Source organism: Muntiacus reevesi, chromosome 13 (genome assembly GCF_963930625.1).
Source record: "Muntiacus reevesi chromosome 13, mMunRee1.1, whole genome shotgun sequence".
Lineage (NCBI taxonomy): Eukaryota > Metazoa > Chordata > Mammalia > Artiodactyla > Cervidae > Muntiacus > Muntiacus reevesi.
Window position 1 is genome coordinate 56,361,346 of NC_089261.1, and position 27,697 is coordinate 56,389,042.

Here is a 27,697-nt window from a genome sequence, read left to right on the forward strand (position 1 = left end):
GTGGTCATTATGGAGGCTGAGACTAAACACCTATTGGAGAAGTTTATGTGGGTTTTGGTTAGTCCTCCTCTCGGTTTGCATGTATTTTTCAGGATAAAATAAAGCAGATTTTAGTGGATACTGCCATGCCTTTTGTGTTACAGATGCCAAGTTCTGCAAAAGAAAAAAAAAATAGGGACCCTATCATGTCACTACATGTAGTAGTCCTTTCAGTGATTATAAATTTTGTAGATTTTTTAAAATAAAGGGATCAATATGTTAATGAAGAAACAGAAGTACCATTTGGGGAAGGGGGATTGCCCTACATTATAGTACCAACGTCATGAACATTTTTGTCTGATTAGACTGTTGTGTGTGTGCGTGTGTATTTGTGTGTGTGCACTCAGTCATGTCTGATTCTTTGCGACCCCATGGACTGTAGCCCACCAGGCTCCTCTGTCCATGGAATTTTCCAGGCAAGAACACTGTAGTGGGTTGCCATTTCCTTCTCCAGGGGATCTTCCTGACCCAGGGATTGAACCCATGTCTCCTGTACTCTCAGGCATATTCTTTACTACTGCACCACCTGGAAGCCTGAATAGACTATAGGTGGAGACCAAACTCATATACTGCTCTGAAGAAAATTTCTGAACATGCCATAAGCATAAAGCTGTCAGTACCCCCCCAAGTTATCACTGGAAGAGACATACTCTGCCTTGTTACACTTTTCCAAAATTAGGGGACTGCGATGTGACTGATGCTCCATCATGTTCTCCAGATGGGCAGAAGTGGACAATGTCCATGAAGATTTGATTCCCTTGGGGTACATACGTTACTGTTTCTCAGTTCTTCCACTTCCTGGTGGTCTGACCTTGTATGTTCAGTCTAGAGCAGAGAATGGCTCTTAGTAGGTAACTTGAATCTTGCTAAAGGCAGTCAGACCTTTTTGGTCTGACTGCCCACTCAGGAAGACCCTCACAGAAGAGTAAAGCTTCATTTCGTCTCTGGACAGAGATGTTGGGTTTAAAAACTGATGAAGTCAACTGTTTCAGACAATTGGTTGTGGTGTTTTTTTTTTTTAATTTGATCAATGTTGAGGTTAAAGAGGATAATAGTGAAAGAATTTCTAGGCTTCTTTATGTATAATATGAAAGTCCTTTGCCCTTTCTTGAACTGAGTTGTATATTTCTGTTGTTATCATTAGGTTGTAGGAGTTCTGTAGGAGTTATTCGGTACATTAATGTCTTATCAGATATGTGATTTGCAAGTGTTTTCTCCCCTCCTGTGAGTTGTATTTTCACCCTTTGATCATGTCCTTCTTTAAAATACAGAAGTTTTCAATTTTGATGCAGTCCAGTTTATCTGTTTTTTTTGTTTGTTTGTTTCCCATGCTCTTAGTATCATATTCAAGTAATCATTGTCAAATCTAACATTGTGAAGCGTTCCCCTATGTGCTTTTCTAAGAGTTTTATAGTTTTAGCTCTTACATTTAGGTTTTTGATCCGTTTTGAGTTTATCTCTGTATAATGTAAGGTGAGGGTCTACTTTAATTCTTTTGCAAGTTGATATCCGGTTTTTCCAGCACCATTTACTTTTTTATATTTAATGACAACTAAATCTTCCTTGATTTGTTGACTTGATAGTACATCAGTATAATGTCTTCTAATATCAAGCAATGTCTTCTAATACTTTATCAGATGATAGAGAATAATAAGTGTGTATATACACACATTATTGAGTTAATTGACTAGACACCAGTAAACTTGGCAGGAATGATACATTATTCTATGAAAACAAAACATCATATGTGACTTTCTATAGTCAGTGATTTTGTAAATTTGATTTGACAAATGTGCATCTGAAAAACTTCTCTCAGCTTAACACTGGATGGATATTTTTGTTTTGTTCCTAGGCATGGAAGAGGAGATGGTTTGTGTTACGCAGTGGCCGTTTAACTGGAGACCCAGATGTCTTGGAATATTACAAAAATGATCACGCCAAGAAGCCTATCCGTATTATTGATTTAAATTTATGTCAGCAAGTTGACGCTGGATTGACATTTAACAAAAAAGAGTTTGAAAACAGCTACATTTTTGATATCAACACCATTGACCGGATTTTCTACTTGGTAGCCGACAGCGAGGAGGAAATGAATAAGTGGGTTCGTTGTATTTGTGACATCTGTGGGTTTAATCCTACAGAAGAAGGTAAGTTCAGGATTTTGTGATTCACCCTGAGTTCTCCTTTATTACTGCATTTTAAAAGCCATTATAAAATTCATTGTTATTTCAGTTACACAATATATTTTTTATAATAGTAACAACATGTAGAAAAAGCACACCTCTCAATGTCTAGAGAGAAACTTTATGTAAATTTTAGAAGGAAAGACTATCATTGTGGGGCAACGTCTAAATAAGGTCCTGAAGATGACAAGAAGGCATACTTCAAATTTAAGAGTGTTTCTTGAGTTCCAGTGTAAATACTAAGTTAAACCTTAACACTGCTGATACTTGATATTTCAACCTATTAAAATAACATTTTCATGCGACTTAATTCTTTAGAAGTTTTTTGAACTGAAGTATAGTTGCTATACAGTATTATATGTTACAGCTGTCCAATATAATGGTTCATGGTTTTTAAAGGGTGTGCTCTTTATAAGTAAAATACTGGCTATGTACTCTGTGTTATACAATATATCCTTACAGTTTCTTTAATACATAATAGTTTGAATCTCTTAATCCCCTTTGAATCTCTTAATGCCCTTATCTTGAGGTCCCTTAACTTTATCTTGCCCCTCTCCCTCCCCACTCCCTACTGGTGATCACTAATTTCATCTCTGTATCTGAGTCTGCTTCTTTTTTGTTGTATTCACTAGTCTGTAACGTTTTTTAAATGCCACATTTGAGTGATATCATAAGGTGTTTGTATTTTTTTGTCTGACTTATTTCACTTAACATAACACCCTCCAGGTCTATTTATGTTGTTGCAAGTAGCAACGTGACTTTTTCATGACCGAGTATTATTCGATTATATATGTTATATTGATGGTATATATTATAGTATATCATATCACATCATGATATAATACATACGTTATATTCCATTATATGTATATATATATATAAACACCACACCCTCTTTATCCATTCGTCTAATAATGGACACAGGGCTTATTTTTAAACACTATTGGATTGTGGAGTTATGAAATAGCCAAGGTGACTATCAATACCTATGAAAAGAAAATTGAGAATCAGTCACAAAACATGATGAAAAAGAAAAAACATCTCAATTTACTTAACACAGATGCCCTATAAAGCATGTGGAGGAAGAAGAGACCTGAGTTTGGAAACAGAGGTGGTGAAGAAAAGCTTCTTAGAGAAGATCAATTGTGAACTGTAGACTTTTGAAGGAAGTAGTATTCTGTCTACATGAATGAAAGGAGGGATGCAGAACCTGCAGGCTTAGGGGCTAGGGAAGGATGCAGTGGTGAAGTGGACTCCTCTTTGGTTGGAGAAGAGGACTGTGAATGATAGAGGCAAGGGAAGAGTTTCTTAAGTATCTAATATTTGGGTGCCTGTCCTGGAAGAACCTATGGCAAAAGTCATGTACGGATGTGAGAATTGGACCATAAAGAAGGCTGAGTGCCAAAGAATTGTTGCTTTCAAACTGGTGTTGGAGAAGACTCTTGAGAGTCCCTTGAACAGCAAGGAGATCAAAACAGTCAATCCTAAAGGCATTCAGCCGTGGATATTCATTGAAAGGACTGATGCTGAAGATGAAACTCCAATACTTTGTCACCTATAGTGAAGAGTCAAATCTCTGGAAAAGGCCCTGATGCTGGGAACAATTGAGGGCAGGAGGAGAAGGGGGAGACAGAGGATGAGATGGTTGGATGGTGTCACCGACTCAGTGGACATGAGTTTGAGTAAACCCAGGAGACAGTGAAGGAAAGGGAAGCCTGGAGTGCTGCAGTCCATGGGGTTGCAAAGAGTTGGATGCGACTGAGCAACTGAACAACAACCTGGAAGAACTGAGTGATTAAAGACCTCAAGAAGAATTTTACAGGTGGAATTCCTCTTACAAATAGCTGTGAAAAGAAGAGAAGCGAAAAGAAAAGACATTCCCATTTGAATGCAGAGTTCCAAAGAATAGCCAGGAGGGATAAGAAAGCTTTCTTCAGCCATCAATGCAAAGAAATAGAGGAAAACAACAGAATGGGAAAGACTAGAGATCTCTTCAAGAAAATTAGAGATACCAAGGGAGCATTTCATGCAAGATGGGTTCAATAAAAGACAGAAATGGTATGGACCTAACAGAAGCAGAAGATATTAAGAAGAGGTGGCAAGAATACACAGAAGAACTGTACAAAAATGATCTTCACGACCCAGATAATCACAATGGTGTGTTCACTCACCTAGAACCAAATATCCTGGAATGTGAAGTCAAGTGGGCCTTAGGAAGCATCACCATGAACAAAGCTAGTGGAGGTGATGGAATTCCAGTTGAGCTATTTCAAATCCTAAAAGATGATGCTGTGAAAGTGCTGCACTCAATATGCCAGCAAATTTGGAAAACTCAGCAGTGGCCACAGGACTGGAAAAGATCAGTTTTCATTCCAATCCCAAAGAAAGGCAATGCCAAAGAATGCTCAAACTACCGCACAATTGCACTCATCTCACACGCTTGTAAAGTAATGCTCAAAATTCTCCAAGCCAGGATTCAGCAATACGTGAACCATGAACTTCCAGATGTTCAAGCTGTATTTAGAAAAGGCAGAGGAACCAGAGATCAAATTGCCAACATTCACTGGATCATTGAAAAAGCAAGAGAGTTCCAGAAAAACATCTATTTCTGCTTTATTGACTATGCCAAAGCCTTTGACTGTGTGGATCACAATAAACTGTGGAAAATTCTGAAGGAGTTGGGAATACCAGACATCTGACCTGCCTCTTGAGAAACCTGTATGCAGGTCAGGAAGCAGCAGTTAGACCTGGACATGGAACAACAGACCGGTTCCAAATAGGAAAATGAGTATGTCAAGGCTGTATATTGTCACCCTGCTTATTTAACTTATATGCAGAGTACATTATGAGAAATGCTGGGCTAGATGCAGCATAAGCTGGAATCAAGATTGCCGGGAGAAATATCAATAACCTCAGATATGCAGATGACACCACCCTTATGGCAGAAAATGAAGAGGAACTAAAAAGCCTCTTGATGAAAGTAAAAGAGGAGAGTGAAAAAGTTGGCTTAAAGCTCAACATTCAGAAAACTAAGATCATGGCATCTGGTCCCATCACTTCATGGGAAATAGATAGGGAAACACTGGAAACAGTGTCAGACTTTATTTTGGGGGGCTCCAAAATCACTGCAGATGGTGATTGCAGCCATGAAATTAAAAGATGCCTAATCCTTGGAAGGAAAGTTATGACCAACCTAGATAGCATATTAAAAAACAGAGACATTACTTTGCCAGCAAAAGTCCGTCTAGTCAAGGCTATGGTTTTTCCAGTGGTCTTGTATGGATGTGAGAGTTGGACGTAAAGAATGCTAAGTGCCTTCCCAGTGAAGAAATATTCACAAGTCTTACTTCCTGTCCTAGTCCCAGAGCCTGTAAAGGTGAACCCACTGGGGCTGGCTGGGGGAGAAGAGGAAAGCTCGTTCCAGAGGCAACTGTCTGAGGGATCATGAGAATTTCTAAACAAGAAAAAGAGGGGAATAAAGGACTGGTTTATTTATCTGAAAAGCAGATTTTTTTTTCTCCCCTCCCCCAAAAAAAAGAATGCTAAGTGCCGAAGAATTAATGCTTTTGAACTGTGGTGTTAGAGAAGACTCTTGAGAGTCTCTTGGACTGCAAGGAGATCCAACCAGTCCATCCTAAAGCAGATCAGTCCTGGGTTTTCATTGGAAGGACTGATGCTGAAGCTGAAACTCCCAACACTTTGGCCTCCTCACGCGAAGAGTTGACTCATTGGAAAAGACCCTGATGCTGGGAGGGATTGGGGGCAGGAGGAGAAGGGGACGACAGAGGATGAGATGGCCAGATGGCATCACCGACTCGATGGACATGTGTTTGAGTAAACTCCGGGAGTTGGTGATGGACAGGGAGGCCTGGCGTGCTGCGATTCATGGGGTCGCAAAGAGTCGGACATGACTGAGCGACTGGACTGAACTGAACTGAACTGAACTGATGTAGCTGTCCTTACCATTTAGATTCCTTGTCTGCTTCTCCACTTTTTAAAACAAACACTAAGAATCCGTGTAGGGGACTCCAGTACTAATATAGGTTCGCAGAGCCAAAAAGTAAAAATAAAGGTGGCCCGAGGTCTTTGACCCTGTAATCTTCATGGTTACACTCACATCGACAAGTGTGCATTTCCAAATATATGCACTTAGGAGCACTTGGAGCTTTGGTGAGGGGTGGAAAAATTGTATTAACAATCAACATCAAGATTTGGATTCAAGTGAAACAGTCATCATCTCTAATTAGCTCAGGTCAGCACAGTTTCCTCTCTGGCCAGGCAGCCCCCAGGAGAAGGAGGCTTCTAGGACTGGGATTGGCCCAGTGGGGAGGGGGGAGCCCCTGCTGAGGGACTCCAGAATGCTCACGGGAAAACAGCACTGAGATAGGGAAGGAGGTGACTGATTTAGACAGGAGGCTAATGACAGAGCACTTCAACAGAGTTCTGCTGATTAAAAGCCTCAAGAAATTGTTGTGCATAAGGAATTAAAGCTTTGGTTGTTTTTGTAAAGTTACTAAATATGTTCCCAGTTCAAGTGGACCTGTGGGTATTATTTCTTAATCCAGTTAAACTCCTTTTTTGCTTGCATACATGATCTGTAGCTGAATGCAGTGGAGGATTTTTAAGTTGAAGTCACAAATGAGATGGCTCTTTTTTTTAAAATTTTTTATTCAATGTATCTTTTTTAATTTTATTTATTTTTTAAAACTTTTTATTTTATATTGGAATACAGTTGATTAGCAGTGTTGTGTTTCAGGTCTGCAACAAAAGTGATTCAGTTATATATTTACATGTATCTATTCTTTTTCAAATTCTGTTTTGTACATATATATTTTTTATTTTTAATTGAAGGATAATTGCTTTACAATATTGTGTTGGTTTCTGCCATACATCAACCTCAATCAGCCATGCGCTGTGCTGTGTTTAGTCACTCAGTCATGTCTGACTCTTTGCGCCCACCAGGCTCCTCTGTCCATGGGATTCTCCAGGCAAGAATCCTGGAGTGGGTTGCCATGCCCTCCTCCAGGGGGTCTTCCCAACCCAGGGATCAACCCATGTCACCCACATTGCAGGCAGATTTTTCACCGTCTGAGCTACCAGGGGAGCATAAATCAGCCATAGGTATATATACATGTGTCCCCTCCCTCTTGAGCCTCCCTCCCACCTCCCGTCCCATCCCACCCGTCTTTAGTTGTCACCGAGCACTGGCTTGAGCTCCCTGGGTCACACAGCCAGTTCCCACTGGCTCTCTACTTTACGTATGGTAACGTGCATGTTTCCTGAGTCATACAGAAAATACGGTAATGTGCATGTTTCCTGAGTCATACAGCAAATACGGTAATGCGTGTGTTTCCATGCTCTCTCCACTCGCCCCGCCCTCTCCTTCCCCTTCTGTGTCCACAAGTCCATTCTCTATGTCTGTGTCTCCATTGCTGCCCTGCAGATAGGTTCGTCAGTCCCATCTTTCTAGATTCCATAAATATGCATTTTATATGACACTGTTTTTCTTTCTGTATAATAGGCTCTAGGTTCATCCACCTCATTGGAACAGACTCAATTGTATTCCTTTTTATGGCTGAGTAATACTCCATTGTATATATGTAACACCGCTTCTTTATCCACTCATCTGTCAACGGACAACATGGCTCTCTTTCTAATGGTTATTTAACAGCCAGTCAGTAATGATAATGATTTATTTAGACACCACATTTGCTGCACTGTATAATGGATTGTCAGCTAAAATAATTGAAGTATTTGTATAGTCTTTGTGTCAGTGTTGTTCTTTTACCTGCTACCTTTTCAGTTCAGAATTTGTTTGGGGGGATATGAAGTCAGACTTGTGTTTCCATTGGTACCGATTCAGCTGATCTGAAGACTCCAGTAGGTGTTCTTCTGTCTCTCTATTTGTTTTCTTTATAATTCTCCTAGTTAACAAAGGATATTATATGCCCTCTTAGTACATTCTTCTGTCAAGGAATGTAAGTGTGTGATTTTTTAGAAGCACTTTCATAGGGTGGTTAGAGTTGATAACCCCCCAGATGAGAATGTCTAATGCTCAGGTATCCCAAATTAGCTTTACAAGTGTTAAGGCATAGAGTCTGGTTCATTTGTTCACTGTAGAATGGTTCTTATCATCTGGGAACTTGATGAACACCCACCCAGTCAGCTGTAGGAAGTAGGTAAGTTTTGTCTGCTTTAGAAAACTGATTCATTAATCTACCCAGTTATTTGAGTTTGCCAGGGATCTGCTAGGCTTTGGGCATTCAACCAATATATATTAGGTGACTAGTTAGGGAGACAGATGAAGTATTACAGGCAGAGAACTGAGCATCTTATGAGAGAATATTCATACCCAGAATAATTCATTACAGTTGATAAATATTCTTGCCTAGAGAATCCCATAGACAGAGGAGCCTAGTGGGCTACAGTCCACAGGGTTAGAGAGTCAGACACAACTGAAATGACAGCACGGCACAGCACAAGTTATACGCATATGTGTCTGTGTGTGTATACATATGTTTATATTTATTTATATGTCGTACTTCAGTATATATTAAAATATTAATATGTAACCTATATTAGTATAGTTGGTATAATTAGTATAATCTATATAATTAATATATTATATAATATATAATATAAAAGTATACATATATATTAAAGTGTGATACCATGAGAGTGTGTAAATACACTTCTTACCTTCATAGAGTTTACAGTAGTTCATGCATGCGAAATCACTTCAGTTGTGTCCAGCTCTTTGTGACCACAAGGACTGTAGCCCACCAGGCTCCTCTGTCCATGGGGTTTCCTAGGCAAGAATCTGGAGTGGGTTGCCATTCCCTACTGCAGGGGATCTTCCCAACCAGGGCATCAAACCCACGTCTCTTAAGTCTCCTGCATTGGCAGGCAGGGTCTTTACCACTTGCACCATCTCAGAAGCCCAGTCTAGTCATAGAGAGGCAGATGCTAGGAAATATGATGCAGGTTGATAGGTGCTCTGCTAAACAGGAAAAAAAGCATAGAGAGCAGCTGATTTTTGTCTCAGGAGGGCCAGGAAAAGCCTCGGTAGTTTTAAATGGCTCTGTGACTATAACTGACACTGTACTGAGAGCTTAATTTTTGTCCTTAACAGAGCGGTTTCAGGGGCATTAATCAGAATCAGTTACAATGCCTGTTTTCACTTCGTAAACTTCCTAGCATGGGGAGGGGGAAGTTTCAAAACTTGAAAGCCACCTTTCCAGTAGCAAAACTCAGATCCTTATAAACAGATCAGAAGTGTGTCTGTCTTGAGTGAAGCTCTCAGTTTGTGAACTTGTAATTTTCACAGTATCTATGAAGCGAGAGGTCATAAGAAAATGTATGATTAATCAAATTCAGTATGATTAATCAAATTTGATGTATATATGCTAAGTTGGTTACCAAGAAGAGCTACGCTAATCACAAATGACTTTTCTGTTCATTAAAGCAAGTCCCTAAGAGTTTCAATTTGCCAATACTTTTCGATTTTCGATCCTGAGCTAACTCTGAATTCAACTGTGTTTATTTTTTCAATTCTACAGTTTAGATATTTTACAAATTCATCTTGGCCATCTCCCAAATAACCACAGTTAGAAATGTCTTACTAGGCTGTGTTAGAGACTTGAGTTTCTTGGAATAAATCAGTGAAAGATGAGCAGTCTTCATTGTGTCCTATCAGGGATCCACACAAATAGTTTATTTTGCTCCATAGTTTTGGTTTTTGATGCACAGTACCAAAACTGCAAAAAGGCTTTAAAGCCAACCACTGCATTTCCCTATTCATTTGTAGTAACTGACTTTGCTAGATGCCTTTTTAAAAATTATGCATCTGTAAAGATTTGTATCAAATTCTAAACTACAGAGAACTGCTGTTACCCTTTGTGATCACATTTATACAGTTGAATATGACAAGGCAAATATCAAAATGTCTTTGTTCTTCCATTAACTTTACTACCTGCTTTATACTCTCATGCTTCCAGATAGATCTCACCCCCACTCATGAAATAATAGGTGCTTTTGTCTTTACCTAGATCTGTCCCCTGAGCCCTGGGCTCTTCCCTTTCCAGACAGCCAAACTTGCTTCCACTCTTGGCTTAAAACTAATAACACAAAATGATTTTTCACTGTAACTAGTTTCAGTAGACATGAAAAGAAATAGACTGTGCTTGGCATTACAGTCTGAGAACATAACTATCCCCGATCCCTAGGAGAATAACTAATTTTCTCCTGAAAACAAAAGGAAAGGGGAAAAATCTGACCTGTGTTTTGATTCCAGGAACCTCTCAAAATATCGTTACCATGTTATTTCCGCCGCCCCAGGTGACCATTGCTATTATTGAATACTCAGAATGCTGGCAGGCTGAATCTGTTTTTCAATTCTAGCTCATTGCACTGTGTGTGGTTCCTATGAATGCTTTTATTTAGTAGTCTGGAGACTTAGAAACTAATTTCTTTTGTTTTTCTTGGAAATGTGCAGTTTTATTTTTGTTTCTACACTGAGGTGGAAGCTATAAAATCTGCTAAACAAGTGCCAGGAAACTCAGCCTTAGGGCTGAACACAGCTTGGTGCAAAGGCTCCTGGTCTCATTTCAGGTGCACGTTTAAAAATTTGCCTCTTAATCAGTTGAGTTGCTTTTCTCAAAATGCCTGGGTAATACTGGCTTTAAAAAAAATAATGTGATTCTCTGATATTCCTCCTTTTAGAAAAGTAGATAAACTAATGTGTGAGAATATGCACCTGCTCCCATTTCTGCAAAGCACTGCTTCTTAATTGGGGAACTTAAATTTCCTTTTATTTACTCTTACTCAGCTATAACTTAATTGCTGTGAAAGGTACAGTTCAATGCAGTGTACAGTTCAATACAGTTTTATTTATCCATTCTGTATCTATATGTAGAAATAGAAATCTGTGAAACTGGCCACTCAAACCAAGAAATGGAACAAATCCAATCCCCCACAAGGTTTTCCCATGCGTCTTCCTTGTAAAAACACAGAAAAAAGTTCAAATGCAACCATTATTTTGCTTCTCTCACTACAGTTTTGCCGATGCTTGAACTCAGTAAAACCTTTGAGTCTGACTTTTTTCCAGTACTAAGTCTGTGAGACCCATCCATGTTCCATGTGGCATTCTACATCCTATGTAGCCCTCCACTGTGTGAATATATTATAAGTTATTTTATTACCGCATGCTTGGGCCTCCCAGGTAGTGCTCGTAGAACCTGTCTGCAAATGCTGGAGACACACGAGACACGAGTTTGATCCCTGGGTCGGGAAGACCCTGTGGAGGAGGACATGGCAATCCACTCTAGTATTCTTGCCTGGAGAATCCCATGGATCCCATGTGGCCTGGCGGGGCTAGAGTCCACGGGGTTGCCGAGAGTCAGACACGGCTGAAGTGACTTGCCTATATGCACCACTTGCTCACATGGGGTGTGTCAGTAGTTTCAAAATCAGAGGGTCTTGTCATGTCATTTTTGTAACAGTCTCCCTTACCAAGTAAGAAAGAGTGTCATTGCTTCCCTGGGCTTAAGCACATGCTCCATTTGGTTAAAAGATATAGTATTTTGAATATTTCAAGGCATTATCTCGGCACCCCATCCCATCTTATGGGAGGGACACTTACTCCAGAGGATTATGGTTCCAGAAACCATAATGTGCATAAAGGTAAAAAAGAAAACCTGTGCATTAAGGTAGGGATCCTGTGACCCAATCTATTATTTGTGGTTCTCCTCAAGAAGAATCTACTCTTGTTCACTGAAGACTTGTTAAGACTTAGCAGTCCTTATGAGCTTTCTAAGTAAAATTCAACTAAGAGTTTGCTACAGTAGCTTATTGGGCCTTTACTACATGCTAATGATTCTCGTCATGGCTTCTGAATTAAGAGACAGGAAATAATTTTACACACAGAAGCACACCCTATGCTGATGTTTGATTCCCAGAAACATGATACTGGTATTACTTAGAAAGATCAGTAAGTCAGAAACCCAAGTGAGGCAGAAAGTGATAAACACAGTCTGCTCAACTACTCATAGGGTCAAATGGGGGCTAATGCAATGTCTTTATAAGGTCAAAGAGAAGGTTCTTCTTTCAGATCAGTTGGTTAACTTTGACTAGAAATCTTCTGTTATAGAATATCTAGACACCATGCCATACTGGCATTGAAATGTACAGAGTTGAGTATGTAGTCAAATTACCATGAGTAAAATCATCCCAAACACTAAATGTTAAAGATGGTCCATTATCTGAGTCCCAAGTTATTAATGCTTTTCGGAACGACTGGGATTGCTGTTCACGGCTGTTTGAAGTCTTTTCTTCCGTAAGCTTGCTAGTGAACATAATGGAAGTTTCTCTCTAATTCTTGCCACTTAGAAGTATACCCAAGTCTTCCCATGTCATGAACAAGATAGTAAAACAATCCCCATTCCTTTTTTTTCCCCTCCTTCCAGAAAATTGAAAGTCTCTTGCATCATTCGCAGGTGGCAGAAATGGAGGGTTAAAAATGAAACAGTCCCATTGTGTTAATAAAAAGAAGGCTGGACAAAACTGATTGCTTAGCTGGGTGACTGTTTTCCCACTTGAGATGAATCACTCCGTTCATGTAGTATACAGCCATCCAGTGTGGTTTCTGCTATAGGAAAAGTGTATCCATGAGAGCAACCACCTGGAAAAGTTATTTCAGGAATTACTGTGGAAAACTAGAATTCATACTGTTTTATACAGTAATGTTTTTGCTGTGTTTGGTTTGATTTTGTTTGGTCAGAAGTAAACACTGAACTGGATTGTACAGTTTCACCAAATCTCTGTGGTAGAAGAAAGAAGTATGTGAAATATACTTGTAAACACACCCTTTCGGGTACATGGGATGCAGCAGCTACTCTGTGATCTCTCTGCTGCTTTTCTGGCCTCAATGTTGTATGTATTTTTCTTAAGCTCTTTAAAGGGTAAATATTTTTCATAGTTTTCTGAAGTTGAACACTGCACGAGGATTTACTCTGATTCACTGAAAAATCTGTGGCATTTTAAATCCCCTTGAATAAATCTCTTTATATTTGTTACAGAATCAAAGCAGTAAAAATTTCATGAGGTTTGTTATAAACACCATAACCAACATCAGACATGATGAGGTTCATGTGAGTTCTCGTGAAATTATGGCATTATCTCATATAAATGTTGGAAAGTTTTATTTTTCCACCATCTTCTGTTCTAGCCTTTCATAAATAAGAAAGAATGAATGAATGAATTCCTGTCATAAGTGAACGTCACTGAGTCATGTCTGACTCTTTGCGACCCCATGGACTGTAGCCCACCAGGCTTCTCTATCCATGAGATTTCCTCTCAGGCAAGAATACTGAAGTGGGTTGCCATTTCCTTCTCCAGGGGATCTTCCCAACCCACGGCTTGAACCCACGTCTCCTGCATTGGCTGGTGGATTCTTTACCGCTGAGCTGCTGGGAAGCCCAAAGATGACCATGAAGTGAAGTGAAAGTCACTCAGTCATGTCCAACTCTTTGCGACTCCATGGACTATATAGTCCATGGAATTCTCCAGGCCAGAATACTGGAGTGGGTAGCCTTTCCCTTCTCCAGGGGATCTTCCCAACCCAGGGACTGAACCCAGGTCTCCCACATTGCAAGTGGATTCTTTACCAGCTGAGCCACAAGGGAAGCCCAGGAACACTGGAGTGGGTAGTCTATCCCTTCTCAAGCAGATCTTCCCGACCCAAGAATTGAACGGGGTCTCCTGCATTGCAGGCGGATTCTTTACCAACTGAGCTATCCGGGGTGAAAGATACAATACTCCCATGTTATTATTCAGGCTTTACCATTAGGATATGAGCTTCTCTGCCTAGGAAGAAGAGTTTTGAAATAAGTTACTTAATCCTGGCTGTAGTGCATATGTGGATGTTAATGTTGAATACATAAAGACCTCATCAAAAGCATGTGGGCTTATTCTGTAGATTTCAAAGAAGATAGAACGGAGGTGTAGCCCTTCCCTAGGGAATTGACAGACCAAATGACCTGCCTGTTATTCTATTCTGTAGAACATTTTAAGTCTTCTTACCATGTTTTAGCATCTTTAGGTAATGTTCTGTTGTGAAAAATCTCAGTTTCAACCCAGCCTTTTCTGTTCTAATATAAACAGATTTGTATATTTGAATATGAGCATTTATCCTTTTTCCTTGGATTTATAGCCTCGTATTGCTAACCAGACTAACAGTTTTTCTCCTGGGTCCTCAATAATTTCCTTGGTTGTCAGTGAATACAGTGAGATTTTTTTTCTAGGCTTTCCAGTTGTTTTCAAATTACTCATATTACACAGTTTAGCTATTTTCTTATGTCTTCTCAGAATGCAGTTAAGTGTTTAATAAATTACTACTTTCTCTGCCGAATGCTTTTGCATGAAAATACTACAGAAATCCAGTAAATGGAAAATAAGGCTATGAGCTGAGGGAAGAGGTGATACCTTAAAGCAAAGCTGTTTCCTTAAATGTGAGTCCTGGAACAAGACTGGTCAGTTGAGAGGTACAAAGAAAAGAATGAACAACAGAATAAACTTGGGAGAAGAGCTGGCCCTGGTGTACACAGCGTCATGTGCCTGTAGATACCATACAATAGAGTGGGTCTCCTTAGAAGGCTGGCTTGGCTTAGAAAGGTTGGCTTTTCCACTTGATTATCATGGGGAAAAAATCTACTGCTACTTGTGCTAACATCTCCATTCCCAATAGCCTCAAAATCAAAGTTTTCAAGGCAATGTTAACCATGGTTTGTTTGGGTTTTTTTTTTGTGGCATTTGGAATCTTAACTGCCTGACCAGGGATTGAACCCAGGCCCCAGCAGTGAAAGGACTGCCAGGGAATTCCCCACTGTGGCTTTTGTTTGTTTGTTTGTTTAAGAGCATCTGGAAGAAAGAGCCCTATCTTCAGATCTCTTTTAATGAGAACCAATAGTTTTCTGTATCAGAATTACCATTTACATGGTACAAATTTTAACTGACCTTGTCCTAGTTTATCCAGGTTCTCTGTGTTTCAGCGATTTATCCCCGAACTTTCAAGTAGCTGTGTTAAAGAAACCTTAAAATGGGATGGACAGTGATGGCCACACTTGGGTTTTGCAGATCCTGTGAAGCCACCTGGCAGCTCCTTACCGGCACCAGCCGATTTACCATTGGCCATAAGTGCAGCACCACCATCCTCCCAGGGGGATGCCTCCTCTGCTGCTGCGCCGCCTCCCTATCAGCTCATCAGCCTTCCACCACACCTGGAAACCCTTGGCATCCAGGAGGATCCTCAAGACTACCTCTTGCTAATCAACTGTCAAAGCAAGAAACCTGAACCCAGCAGGTAAACCACGCGTGGTGTGCGTGCATCACTTAGGCCCCTTTCCTTGAAACATTTTTAACCCTGATGTGAAGGCTTAAAAGAAACCATCTATAGAAGGTCATCTCTTAGGCTTACACTTCAGGGTGATGTTCCTCTGCTAATGATTTCTGATATTCAGGAGATTTTATTGAAGAAACACATTGTTGATCATTTTTTGGCTAAGAACACTCATGCCTTCAGGGCTTTTTTGGAAATCTGTCTCCTGGGTCTTAGTCTTTGTTACGGACTCACAGTGTTACTTGCTTAACAGATGTCACTGATTTATAAATGGTGATCTTGCTCCATTTCTTATGTGATTGTAAACCAGCCAAGGGTCATCTTTTGTTTCTGAAGAAGGAGAGGAATACCTACTGCTAGAAGATTTTGAAAGCAAAACGATTCCATTGCAGTGAGTGTGTTGTGGTTGCTTTGAATCTGTGTGAGAAATTAATCACACAGGTAAAATCCCAATACAGCAAATTCTGTGGATTAAACAAATCAGATGTTACTAAAATGTGGCAAAATCAAATATATTGCTAAAAACTTTGAAACTTTCAAATCTTCACACCTGGCAATGAAGCAGAGCTTACCACATGCCTTGACTTAACAGATTTTTAAGTAGAATGAAGTATATGGGTTTCAGTGCTTGACCAAAAGTATAAAACCTTTCCCCAAGCCCAAACTGTCACCCCCCCCTTTTTTTTTTAATGTGCCCCATTTTTTAAAGTCTTTATTGAACTTGTTACAATGTTGTTTCTGTTTTCTGTTTTGGTTTTTTGGCCGCTAGGCATGTGGGATCTTAGTTCCCTAACTAGGAATTGAACCCGCACCCCCTGCGTTGGAAGGTAAAGTCCACCACCTGACTACCAGGGAAGTCCCTCCCTGTCATCTTTATCTCTGCTCCCAGACCCCTCTCTTCTTCTAAGCTAATTATATTTTAATTGATTATTCTTCTCAGTTGATGTTGATAACTGGAAGGCTGGAAGTAGTAATAAGGTTTGAGCCAGAAGCAGATGATCATGATGCCTGTGATGCCATCAGCAGCTGTATGACACCTCGTAAGGCTGCTGTTTTTCAGTTGCTAAGTCCTGTGCTTCTCTTTGCGACCCTGTGAACTGCAGCACGCCAGGCTTCCCTGTCCTTCACTGTTTCCCCGAGTTTGCTCCAACTCATGACCATTTGAGTCAGTGATGCCATCCAACCACCTCATTCTCTGTCATGCCTTTCTCCTTTTGCCCTCAGTCTATCCCAGAACTAGTAATACTGGGTACATTTCTTGTCTTAATTTGCATTATTTAAGGAGGATGTGAATTGCATTGAAATATGAAAGATATTTTTTAAACATATTAGATTCCAGAATTATTTTTGTAACAAAAGAAAGATTTTTTTTTTCATGTAGGAAATGACTGCTATTGGACCCTAGGATCATACAAACGCCTTGTTCAAAAAATTTTACATAGCATTTGTTAAGATCCATAAATTAGTTTCTAAGAACCATTCCCTAGGATAGCAGAAGAAGCTCACAAAACTTTCAAAGATAAGTTTCTATATATTTGTTATAATGGGATTTTACCTGTAAAAGTAAAAAAAAAAAATTATAAATCACAAGTTAATAATATAAAATTCTAACTTGATTTTGCTTGTTTGCTGTGAGAATTTAAAATTATACACTCGCAACTTTGTTGCATATGCTACTAACTAAGATTTTATTTTAGGGGAACTCTACAATTATTTTTCCGTATCTGCCTTTTTAAAAGCCAACAGCTAAGTGACAGATTTAAGTACATTTTCTTTTTATGTAGCCTCTTTCATCAGTCTCACTGGTATCACCGTGTTCCTGTTGTCACAGACATTATGCTCAGAATCATTACTCAGATATATTTTGTATCTGTATTTTGCAAAAGTGACAGTTTAATAGCAAATATTTGTGAAGTATCCACTATGGGCTCACCGTTTGGCTAGGTTCTACAAAGGTACAAACTAATGACATAAGATACAGCGCCCTCAGGTGCAGTCACCCTCAGAGTTGAAAAGTAAAGCATGAAGTACTTATAGATGAAGGCAAGATGTGAGCATTGCCTTGACAACTATGTTTGTCCTGCAGGACTGAGCTCAGACTTCTGCTCCTCTAGGAGACCTTCCCCCAAACACCCAGGCAGGATTACATGTCTCTGGGTTTTCACAGCATCCTAGTTGGGCCTCCGTGTCTCCAAGAATCAGAAGTAACTTGCTAATTGCATTTATTCTCCATTAAACTCTAAACCAGTCAGGGACAGGGAACTTAGTACTCATTGTATTTCTAGCTTCCTCTTCACGTTTGAATTAAATGAAGTGCACATTTTAGAATATGTGTTAGAAATTCCTAGAAAGGACAGTGCATGTGTTTTCGAGATGGAAGGTGAGACACTTCATAGGAGGAGTAGGCTTTGAACCACACCTGGTTGGTGGGAGGAGACCGTCATTAAAAATTTATGTAAAAATAGCCTAAGGGCAAGGGAAAGTGAAGATGAGAGCCCCCAGAGGAAGACAATAAGGAAGAGAGCCTGCTTGGAGTGAAGGGTTCCATTGAGCAACCAGCAGGTCGTAAGATTGGATGTATAAGGTGGAACCAGGCTATTAATAATAGTAGCCTCAGTGCCAAGTAGTTTGTGGGCTTTTTGTAGTTCCCATAGACTGTAGGAACTCTTAACAGGATTTTCTCTGAATTAGATGAGTGACATGAAAACCAGGTTTTGAAAATATTGATCTTCTAACAGTCTTGGTCCTGCAGATGGTACTATGGATATATTGGAAGAGGGAGAAACCAGAGGAAAGAAGTTTACTGAGGAGGATCCAGTGTTGCAGATTTCAGCAGAGACCCAGACCTGAACTTGGGTGGTGACAGTGGGAACAGAGAAGAGGAAAAGATAACTTGGGTAGAAAGAAGGACTTTGTGCCCAAGCGATGGTGGTGATCAAAGAGAATAAATCAAAGCCGATGGGGTTCCCAGTTTAGACAATTCAGATAAAGACATTTCTTGTCAAGGCAAGTCAGAAAGGGCCACCAATTTGAGAGGTACATTGAGTTTGATTTGGTACACATGAGCACGGGAATTCTGGGATAAGCAAGTGAAAATAAATTTGAGCCATTTGCAGATATGGGACTCAGAGTTTGGTGAGAAGATGGGAGTTGTCAGCATTCAGTAAGGATGAAGTTACAGGAAAGGAGGATTTTTTAATGGTGTATGCAGTAAAGACTTAGAGGACTGTTTTCTGATAGTCACTTCCAGGTGGAGAGATAGGAAGAAAGGCTTGGTCAGTGAAGCAAGGGCATAATCAGTGAGGAAGAAGGAAAGTCAAGATATTGCAGTCAAGTCCCTGTGATACCAGGCAGGAGGGGAGAGTTTCAGTGAATAAATGCAATACCCAATGTCAGATGTTACCAAGATGTCAGGAAGATATGACCTTGAAAAGAACTATCACAAGTTACTATTTTTTAAATATTGAGTTTAAGTTCCTCCAGGACTTTGAACAACACACATAGGTAGTTAAGGGATCTAGTTTAGCATTAAGGAAGGACAAGCACTCTGATATTGGTAGCTGCATCTTGACTTACTCCCAAATTTTGTGATACCACAAAATACAGAGACTGAAAACACTCCCAAAGTATAAAAAACACTCTAATGAAATTTCTCAAGGTGAATTATTGTTTGGAGTTGGCTAACCCCATGGCTTGTATTTTGATCCTTTGATCCTATGACATTGGCTAAATATTTGTTAAAGAAAATTAGTAGAAAGGAAGATACGCAGAACCTATTGAGTTGACACCTTGTAGATCACACTGAATTCATTCAATACCAGATCATCGTTAGATTTGACAACAGAGTGCCACAGGTGAGCTAAAGAGCTAAGGATCACCTTGATAAGCTATTGGTATGAAGTTTTTGCATGCTCTTCAGAGGAAATGCTTTTCCCAGTGTCGTGTGCCTTAATCATTTACCTTCCTCCGAGTTTTGTACCTTTCTAATTCCAATGCTTCAGGAATTGTGATTTTATGTGTGGAATTCATAGGTGGAGTTGAGGGTGTGGGCAGGTACAGAACAGGAATTAGGGAGAATGCTTTTGGTTTTGCGGTGGCGGTATTGTTCTCTGGTGCATAATCCTTAAAAACTCAGGGACATTCGTGCTTTCAATCGGATGGATCACACAGACCAAAAAATCGAATGAGAAAAAGCCATGGATTTTGATTGCTAAGCTAGAAGTATATTTACTAAAATGTAGCCCTAGGTCTTCACCGTGTTTTCTTTTCTGTCATTAACCATTTTTATTTAGAACGCATGCTGATTCTGCAAAATCCACCTCTTCGGAAACCGACTGCAATGATAACGTCCCTTCTCATAAAAACCCCGCTTCCTCCCAGAGCAAACATGGAGTGAACGGCTTTTTCCAGCAGCATATGATGTACGACTCTCCACCGTCTCGCGCTGCATCCCTCTCCGTAGACTCCAGCCTTTATAACCTGCCCCGCAGCTACTCCCACGACGTTTTACCAAAGGTGTCTCCATCGAGTACCGAAGCAGACGGAGAACTGTATGTTTTTAACACCCCGTCTGGGACCTCGACCGTGGAGCCTCAAATGAGGCATGTATCTATTAGTTATGACATTCCTCCAACACCGGGTAATACTTACCAGATTCCACGGACATTTCCAGAAGGCGCCTTGGGGCAGACGTCAAAGCTCGACACTATTCCAGATATTCCTCCGCCTCGGCCACCGAAACCGCACCCGGCTCATGACCGATCTCCTGTGGACACGTGCAGCATCGCACGCACGGCCTCGGACACTGATAGCAGTTACTGTATCCCAACAGCCGGCCTGCCGCCCTCACGTAGCAATACCATTTCCACTGTGGATCTGAACAAATTGCGAAAAGGTCAGCACGATTGGCTTCTCCCGGGTTAGAGGTTAATGGTAGAAAATCTCTCTCTCTCTTTTTTTTTTTAACATTTTCTCCTGCAGTTTTTCTTTTTTTTTGTTTTTTAATGTTTTATTTGTTTTATTTATTTTTTAATTTGTTTGCTGCGCTTTGCGGCAGGTGGGATCTTAGTTCCCCCACCAGGGGTCGAACCTGTGGCCCATGCACTGGAAGCCTGGAACCTTAACCACTGGACCACCAGAAAAGTCCCCAAAACCTCTTTTTGTTCTTGGAAGCAGTGTGATGTTAAAGGACAGTCCGTTTTTCCTTCAGCGCTGCAGGTATCCCCTGAGATAGCAAAGGTGTCAGAGTCTCAGTAAATCCTGGGAAGTGTGTTTGTGTGTTCGGCGTGTGCCTGTGTGGGTGTTTCGCTGTGAGGGAAGAAGAGGAGGAGTTTTACAGCCCTGAAGAAGTGTGGCCTTAGTAATAAATACTCTGGGCATCAGGAAGCCTGCGCCTCTGTTTCTCCCTCCTCTCCACATCCTGGGTGAGCAGACCCGGGGCAGAGGAACAGGAAATGGACCAGCCACAAAGCCTTGCTGGTCATGCCCCTTCCTGTATTTGTGTCCCATTTCGGCCACTTCTGTGCCACATCTGTTCGGCTCTGTTTCCTTCCTTCCCAGATCAACAGTTTTCACACTGTGTCTGCCAGGTGGTACTCAGGACTCCGTTCGTTTCCTTCCCAGATAACAGTTTTTACATTATGTCTGCCAGTTGGTACTCAGTTCCAATCAAGTCATTCTGCTTTTTGTTTATTTGGCTTTATTTATTTTTAAAACTGTGAATCTTCTCTCTCCCCTTACCCCTAGTCATTTTACCAATTTCTGTACCGTTGAGTCTGGGTTAGATTCTGAGGTTCTTAGAGGTCTGAAAATTAAAAAAAAAAAAAAAGTTTAAAAGGCACAGACCCTAAAAACTACGTCCTGACACTTTTGGATTTCGTGATAGTGTTATCCAGTTGTTTTAAAGAAGATGAAGATCTGATTTGTTGTGAATGGTGCTTGTACTAATACTTGTCTAGCCATTCAGTACCAATTTCTAACTTAGTCCTCGAAGTGGCTGTAATGTATCTTGAGGTTGTTATAAGTTAGTGAGATGTAAGTTGGACCCAAGGGTGCAAAAGATGAGGAAATAGAAGTATTTCTTTTTCCGTCTTTAGATAACCTGTCTCAGTGTCATAGCCAAATACTACTACTGGTTAGCCTATAAGTGTCTGTATTTCCTAGTTATTTAATGTTTCAATTTAAGATATTTTTCTTTGAGCATCCTTTTTAAACTTTATGTGTGTGAAGTGTGAATATATGAAAAGAGAGAGAGAAGGTCATGCCTGATTACCCTGAGAACTGGCAAAGATGGGGAGAAAATTGATAGTTTGTTCTCTGTTTTAGATGCTAGTTCTCAAGACTGCTATGATATTCCACGAACATTTCCAAGTGATAGATCTAGTTCCCTCGAAGGCTTCCACAACCATTTTGTAAGTATAATTGACCTTGGCATCATCAAATGTATTTCATCGTCAAAACCTTTACACTTAGGGCCCTGAGACTAAATGATATCCTGAAATAAAAGTCCCTTCAGATCCACATGAATAGGCATGACTTATAGTTGTATTTTCCTGTTTGACAATAGTTCTTGTTTATTAAAAGAAATGTATGTGTGTTTTAGAAAATCAAAAACATATTGACAGCGGGAAGTGTATCAAGTGAAGAACTGGATGAAAATTACGTGCCCATGAATCCCAACTCTCCACCACGACAACATTCCAGCAGTTTTACAGAACCAATTCAGGAAGCAAATTATGTTCCAATGACTCCAGGGACATTTGACTTTTCTTCATTTGGAATGCAAGTGCCTCCTCCCGCTCATATGGGCTTCAGGTCCAGCCCCAAGACCCCTCCCAGAAGGCCAGTTCCTGTTGCAGACTGTGAACCACCCCCCGTGGATCGGAACCTCAAACCAGACAGAAAAGGTACGGAGAGCATGGCATGGCAAAAGGACCAGGGGTTGCCGGTTTAGATCCGCATTTAACTGTCATTAAATCCAAAACAGAATCGGGACTAGTAATTCAGAAGTGTTTCACATTATCTTAGTCATCCACTTGTTTTATAGTGGTATTCCTTTTTAGAGATGAATAATTGTTATGTCATATGTTGATGCTGTATGTTTTTAAGTCTCCTATCTCTAGAGCAGAGGTTACAAACCAAAATATTCACCAGGATTGGCAAGCCATGGATGATAATTAGGAAAAACTGAAATGCGCTTGCCCCATGCAAATGGAGTAATTAACCATTGTCTGGCGGCAGCCCTTTGTAAACTTGTGAAATTAACATAGCTCCTAGAGGAAAATATCCGATTATCAAAAGAAGTCCAAAGTTGGGGGTCCTACTTATATTATCTTTTGATTTCTAAGCTGTACTAGCTAATTTAATTATTTGAAACAACAGAACATTGCAGACCACACCACATACACTTTTACAAGCCAGATATGGTCTTTTCTTCCCTTTGGTAACCTCTTCTCCAGAGTATTTGATATCAAAGCAAACTTGAGATCATTAGTGCCCTTGACGTCATTATTTAAGACGTACAAGGTTGCTTGTATACTCTTTCTATTCTGTCCGTATAACAACTTCTGAAACGTGATTCTACCTTGGCTGGGGTATAAGCAAATGCTTCTGGTCTGTTCTTTTGTCCTGGGCTTCATAAGTAACATTAAATTCTATGGTGGCATGGTTTGTCAAGAACTCGATGTAAAAGAAACTTTTCAGCCAAATTGGTCATATATACCCATGTTTTTACAATTTGGATTCGAGTTGTTAAAACCAGCGTGCTGCTGGTGTGATTTAATCTTGGCAACCAAATAGGTTAGTATGTTGGCGGTGGGATGCGGGGCACCGTCTCTGGGGCATCCAGCACATTTGAAAAGTCTCATGTGCTGTATGTAGATTTTTTAAAAGCATGTTAATGTTTGTGTAAATTTCTCATTAACCTGGTCTTGGCTCTTTAGTAGTTACTGTAGTTAAGTTTCCAGTGTGAGACTGAGAGTAGGAATATCTTCAAGAGAATGAGCTTTATTTTGTTCTGCTAAGTAAATGAACAGAGAAAGTGAGTGGCAGCTGAGACTTGGTCCTGCCTTCCCTGCATTTCTGTCCTCCGGAAGGTCTCTGATCCTGCTTGCTTCTCCCTCACATTCTTCCCTTCTTTCCTGTTTTCTTTGATGCTGTCTCCTCTACTTTCTGTGCTTTCAGCTGTCAGAGAACTTCCGCCTCCGATGTGCGTCTGTGGCCACGATGCCTTCCCAAGGCTGCTTTTTATGGGCCCTCGCAGCTTCCATACCCCCTGCTAATTGCCTTGTTCGTTACTGACTTACCAGTTCGCTCAGCCACCGTCGGATGGGTCTCAGTTGTCCGTCCGCACTGTAGATTGGAGGCCAGCCCACGTGCGGGCTGCCTGTGGGTCTGTCCCCATCTTCGGTTAGACAGCTGGGCAGTCGGTCATGTCACACTCCCGGCCATCCACACGGCCCCGGCAGCAGGGCCCTGATCGGGGCTAGCTACTTTAGAAAGGGCGTGAGCATCCCAGGCTTTTTCTGTGATAACTTCTCCTCTTGTTTCTCTGGGTCTTCATTTGCTTTAAGATCTATTTAGACATCACCAGTCATTTTATTCTTTGCCTACAACAAACAAACGTACGTTTGGGCATGGGTAGATTTATAATTGAGCCCACAGATGGTGGAAGGATTAAGATGGAAGTGTTATGAACTCTGTGAAAGAGATCTTCATTTTAATGCTCAGATGATTGTTTTCTTGTTTTCCTCTAAATTATTGCACGTGAGCAGCAGATCGCTAGCTTTTGACACCAAACGTAATGGTTTTACATCCTGAGGTCCTGCATAACTATGGAGGTGGAGCGGTTTGGGTGAGGGACAGAGCCCTGAGTCCTTCAGGCTTTGTTCCCCTCTGGCTCGACAGAGTACAGCTTGAAAATTCCCTGTGTATTTCACAGTTCGTAGTTCCATGTGGTAAGCACAACTCAGAATCAGAAAAGGTTCCTATTGATATGGAAAAGTTGCAGGATCATAGTCACACACTTTTAGTATCATCTAGGTCTGACAGAGTTCATAGGCCCTGGATTATGGTATATATTATTTTATGTACAGAGCATAATAATATGGCATGTGTACTATACATTGTATGTATTGCATATTATACCTCCCTATGTATAGTGAAAGTACTATATGTTCTAGTACATGAGAGATTATCCTAGTGCTCTGAACCAACCTATGGTGACTCTACTATAGAACTTTTGTAGACTCTACTATAGTTACTTTTGAAGATTCTGTTTCATCTTTAAAAAATTAGCTGAGGGACTTCCCTTGTGGCCCTGTGGTTAGTACACTGCGCTTTCACCATTGAAGGCCTGAGTTCAGTCTCTGGTAGGGGAACTAAGATTCCACAAGTTACATGGCACAGCAGGGAAAAAAAAATAAACTGAATTATTGAAAGACCATCCTGAGCTCATGGGTCAGATGACTGATTTGGCATCATTGCTTAGATACGAAATGAACTGAAAAAGCACCCAGAATAAAATTTCCACATAGTTTTTGGCAAAGAAAATTTTTTTAGAAAAAGGAGAACAAGTTTAGCAAGACAGTAAAGAGGTTACTAAAGTCATAGTAATTTAAAAAAATAAGAAGTGTTTTTTGGGTACCAGTTCCGTCAGTCCCCAGCTGTGAGCCTTGGTCAAGTCCCTTGGCCCTCAGGGACTTGGTTTCCTCATCTGTAAAATGGGGATAACAAATCTACCTTGCTTACCTCAGAAAGTTTCCATGATAACTAGTAAATGTGCACGTGCTGTGCTAAGTCGCTTTGGTCATCTCTGACCCTGAGACCCCATGGACTGTAGTCTGCCAGGCTCCTCTGTCCATGGGATTCTCCAGGCAAGAATATTGAAGTGGATTGCCATGCCCTCCTCCAGGGGATCTCCCCATCCAGGAAGACTGTCCTGCATTGGCAGGAGGGTTCTTTACCTCTAGTACCACCTGGAAATATTGCATGCAAATAGAAAAAAAAAAAAAGTGTGTTTTGCTGTTCTTTAACACTGCTCTACTTTTGAAAATTAATATATGATATGAGAGGAAGCATGAGAAAGTATTTAATACTGCAGGGCACACATTATCAACTCACTTTAGAAAGTTATAGCTATTTGAGAAAAACATTTTAATCTTCAGATCTTAGAGAAAAGTTTATCCTTAAAATCTTAAACTATAGAGATTTCCTTGGTGGTCCAGTGGTTAAGACTTCACTCTCCAATGCAGGGGTGTGGGTTCAATCCCTGGTTGGGAAACTAAGATTTCATATGCCTCAGGGCTAAAAAAAATAAAATAAAAACAGAAGCAATATTGTAACAAATTCAATAAAGACTTTAAGATACTTTTTTTTAAGTTACTTGGCATACATTTAAAAACAAAAAACTTAATAACCTATAAAATGGTCCTGAAATTTTTCTCACTGTGCATAGTATCTGATGAGTCTGTTTTCATTTCAGATTTTGTGACATCAGATACATGACTCAATCTGTTATTCTAGTATCTCTTATTAACTAAACCTCATAATAAGCAAACCTAGCACTATAAAATATGGCTTCGTTAGTTTCAAAACTCAGTATAACCGATTCAACGCCCAATATAACCAGTTTCTGTGATTGTGGTTTTGGGAAGGGTCTACAGTGGATGAGTGACATTCTAGTCTTGTTTATACCACCCATTATGGATGTCAGCTGCTGTAATTAGTAGTTAGCAGATGAGTTTTTCAAATACTTCCGAGTAATTGAAGCTACAGAAATACATACATGTTTTAAACACTTATATTTAATGTATTTTCATGGATCCTTTATCTATCACCCAACTGTAGTAGCTATATTTTCGCCCATACTATTTCTGTCACAAGAGTATTTGTTCTGAGCCATGCCTTATGTATATTAATAGAGGAGAAAAATCATAATTTCATGTATTAAATATTAGGAAAGCAGAGGAGTCATTGGAAATGTAGGACAAATTCTGTTTTGATTGCTTCAGTTGAAACTTTCATATTTTAGTGGAAAAGCAGTTTTGTAAAGTTTGGGAAATTTCTGTGAAATATTGTGGTTTCTCTTAAAGTAAGTCCTTACGTAAACCTCCCAGCTTTCATCCCTGCACTTTGCTAGGCTCATTCAGTCTCTAACATGAAATGTTAATAGCAGCTGTTCAAGCCCCAGGTATGCTGTCTTTTTATTTTGTTTCATTTGGCTTTGTCCATTCGTGGCTTTCTACAGTAGTTCTGACCTCTAGTTGTTGTGCTGGTTTTTCATAAAAGCAGTGTGAGGTTTTTTCTGGTGTTTCTATACATTAGTTTGGTTAAAGTATCTTCATGTCTGGCTAGATCTCCACTTTGGTGTAGAAAGCACCCAGAAGACGTACCGAGCAGCCTCCCTAGGTAGATCCTTTTGGCACACTTGTATCTTTGATAAGAATATTTTTCAAGGGAGCTTCTAAAGAAGTTTTTTGAATGTTGTTAAAAAGTAACATGCTCTTTTAAAGATCATGTTTGTACTATAATACATATTTAAAGATGGATAAATGACACCAGTAAATATAAGCAAGTATTAAAGTTTGACTCAAGTCAGATTTGTGGATTGATGGTTACAGTTTAAAGGACATGAGTATAGAGGGCATATTTACAGTACAGCCTCTGCCTTTGGGCTTTTTTTCCTTTTCCTGACCTTCCATTATGATGCCTCAGCAGGTAAAATGCATCTCCATCTGCAATGTAGGAGACCCAAGTTCCATCTCTGGGTTGGGAAGATCCTCTGGAGAAGGAAATGGCAACCCACTCCATTGTTCTTGCCTGGGAAATCCCATAAACAAAGGAGCCTGGCGGGCTGCAGTTCATGGGGTTCCAAAAGAGTCGGACACAACTGAGCAACTAATGCTCTCCAATATAATTACCACAATTATAGTCCCCTTTGTATAAGACCATTCAAACAAGTGTAGAAGCTTTCCAGTGTGCTACCGTGATTACTTTTTGGAATTAACAGAGACGACTAATGTTATGAATTAGTTTTTTTCTTTCTTGGTTTTTGAGATGCCTACTGGAAATAGTAGCATCATCT

General features: G+C 40.2%; 1 protein-coding gene and 1 non-coding gene across 3 annotated transcripts in view; both read left to right on the forward strand.

The window, feature by feature from the left end:
* The window catches only part of GAB1 (GRB2 associated binding protein 1), a 128,982-nt gene that overhangs the window by 84,410 nt on the left and 16,875 nt on the right, over nt 1-27,697 (forward strand). For both annotated transcript variants that reach the window (XM_065904397.1, XM_065904399.1), the window contains exons 2-6: nt 1,892-2,186; nt 15,354-15,579; nt 19,908-20,509; nt 21,940-22,025; nt 22,217-22,520. In XM_065904397.1, coding sequence (XP_065760469.1) covers nt 1,892-2,186; nt 15,354-15,579; nt 19,908-20,509; nt 21,940-22,025; nt 22,217-22,520 — 1,513 coding nt within the window. The remainder of the gene's footprint in view (nt 1-1,891; nt 2,187-15,353; nt 15,580-19,907; nt 20,510-21,939; nt 22,026-22,216; nt 22,521-27,697) is intronic.
* Nucleotides 5,540-5,665, forward strand: LOC136146188 (small nucleolar RNA SNORD22). Its single transcript, XR_010658921.1, has one exon. It is a non-coding gene; the product is annotated as a small nucleolar RNA SNORD22 (small nucleolar RNA).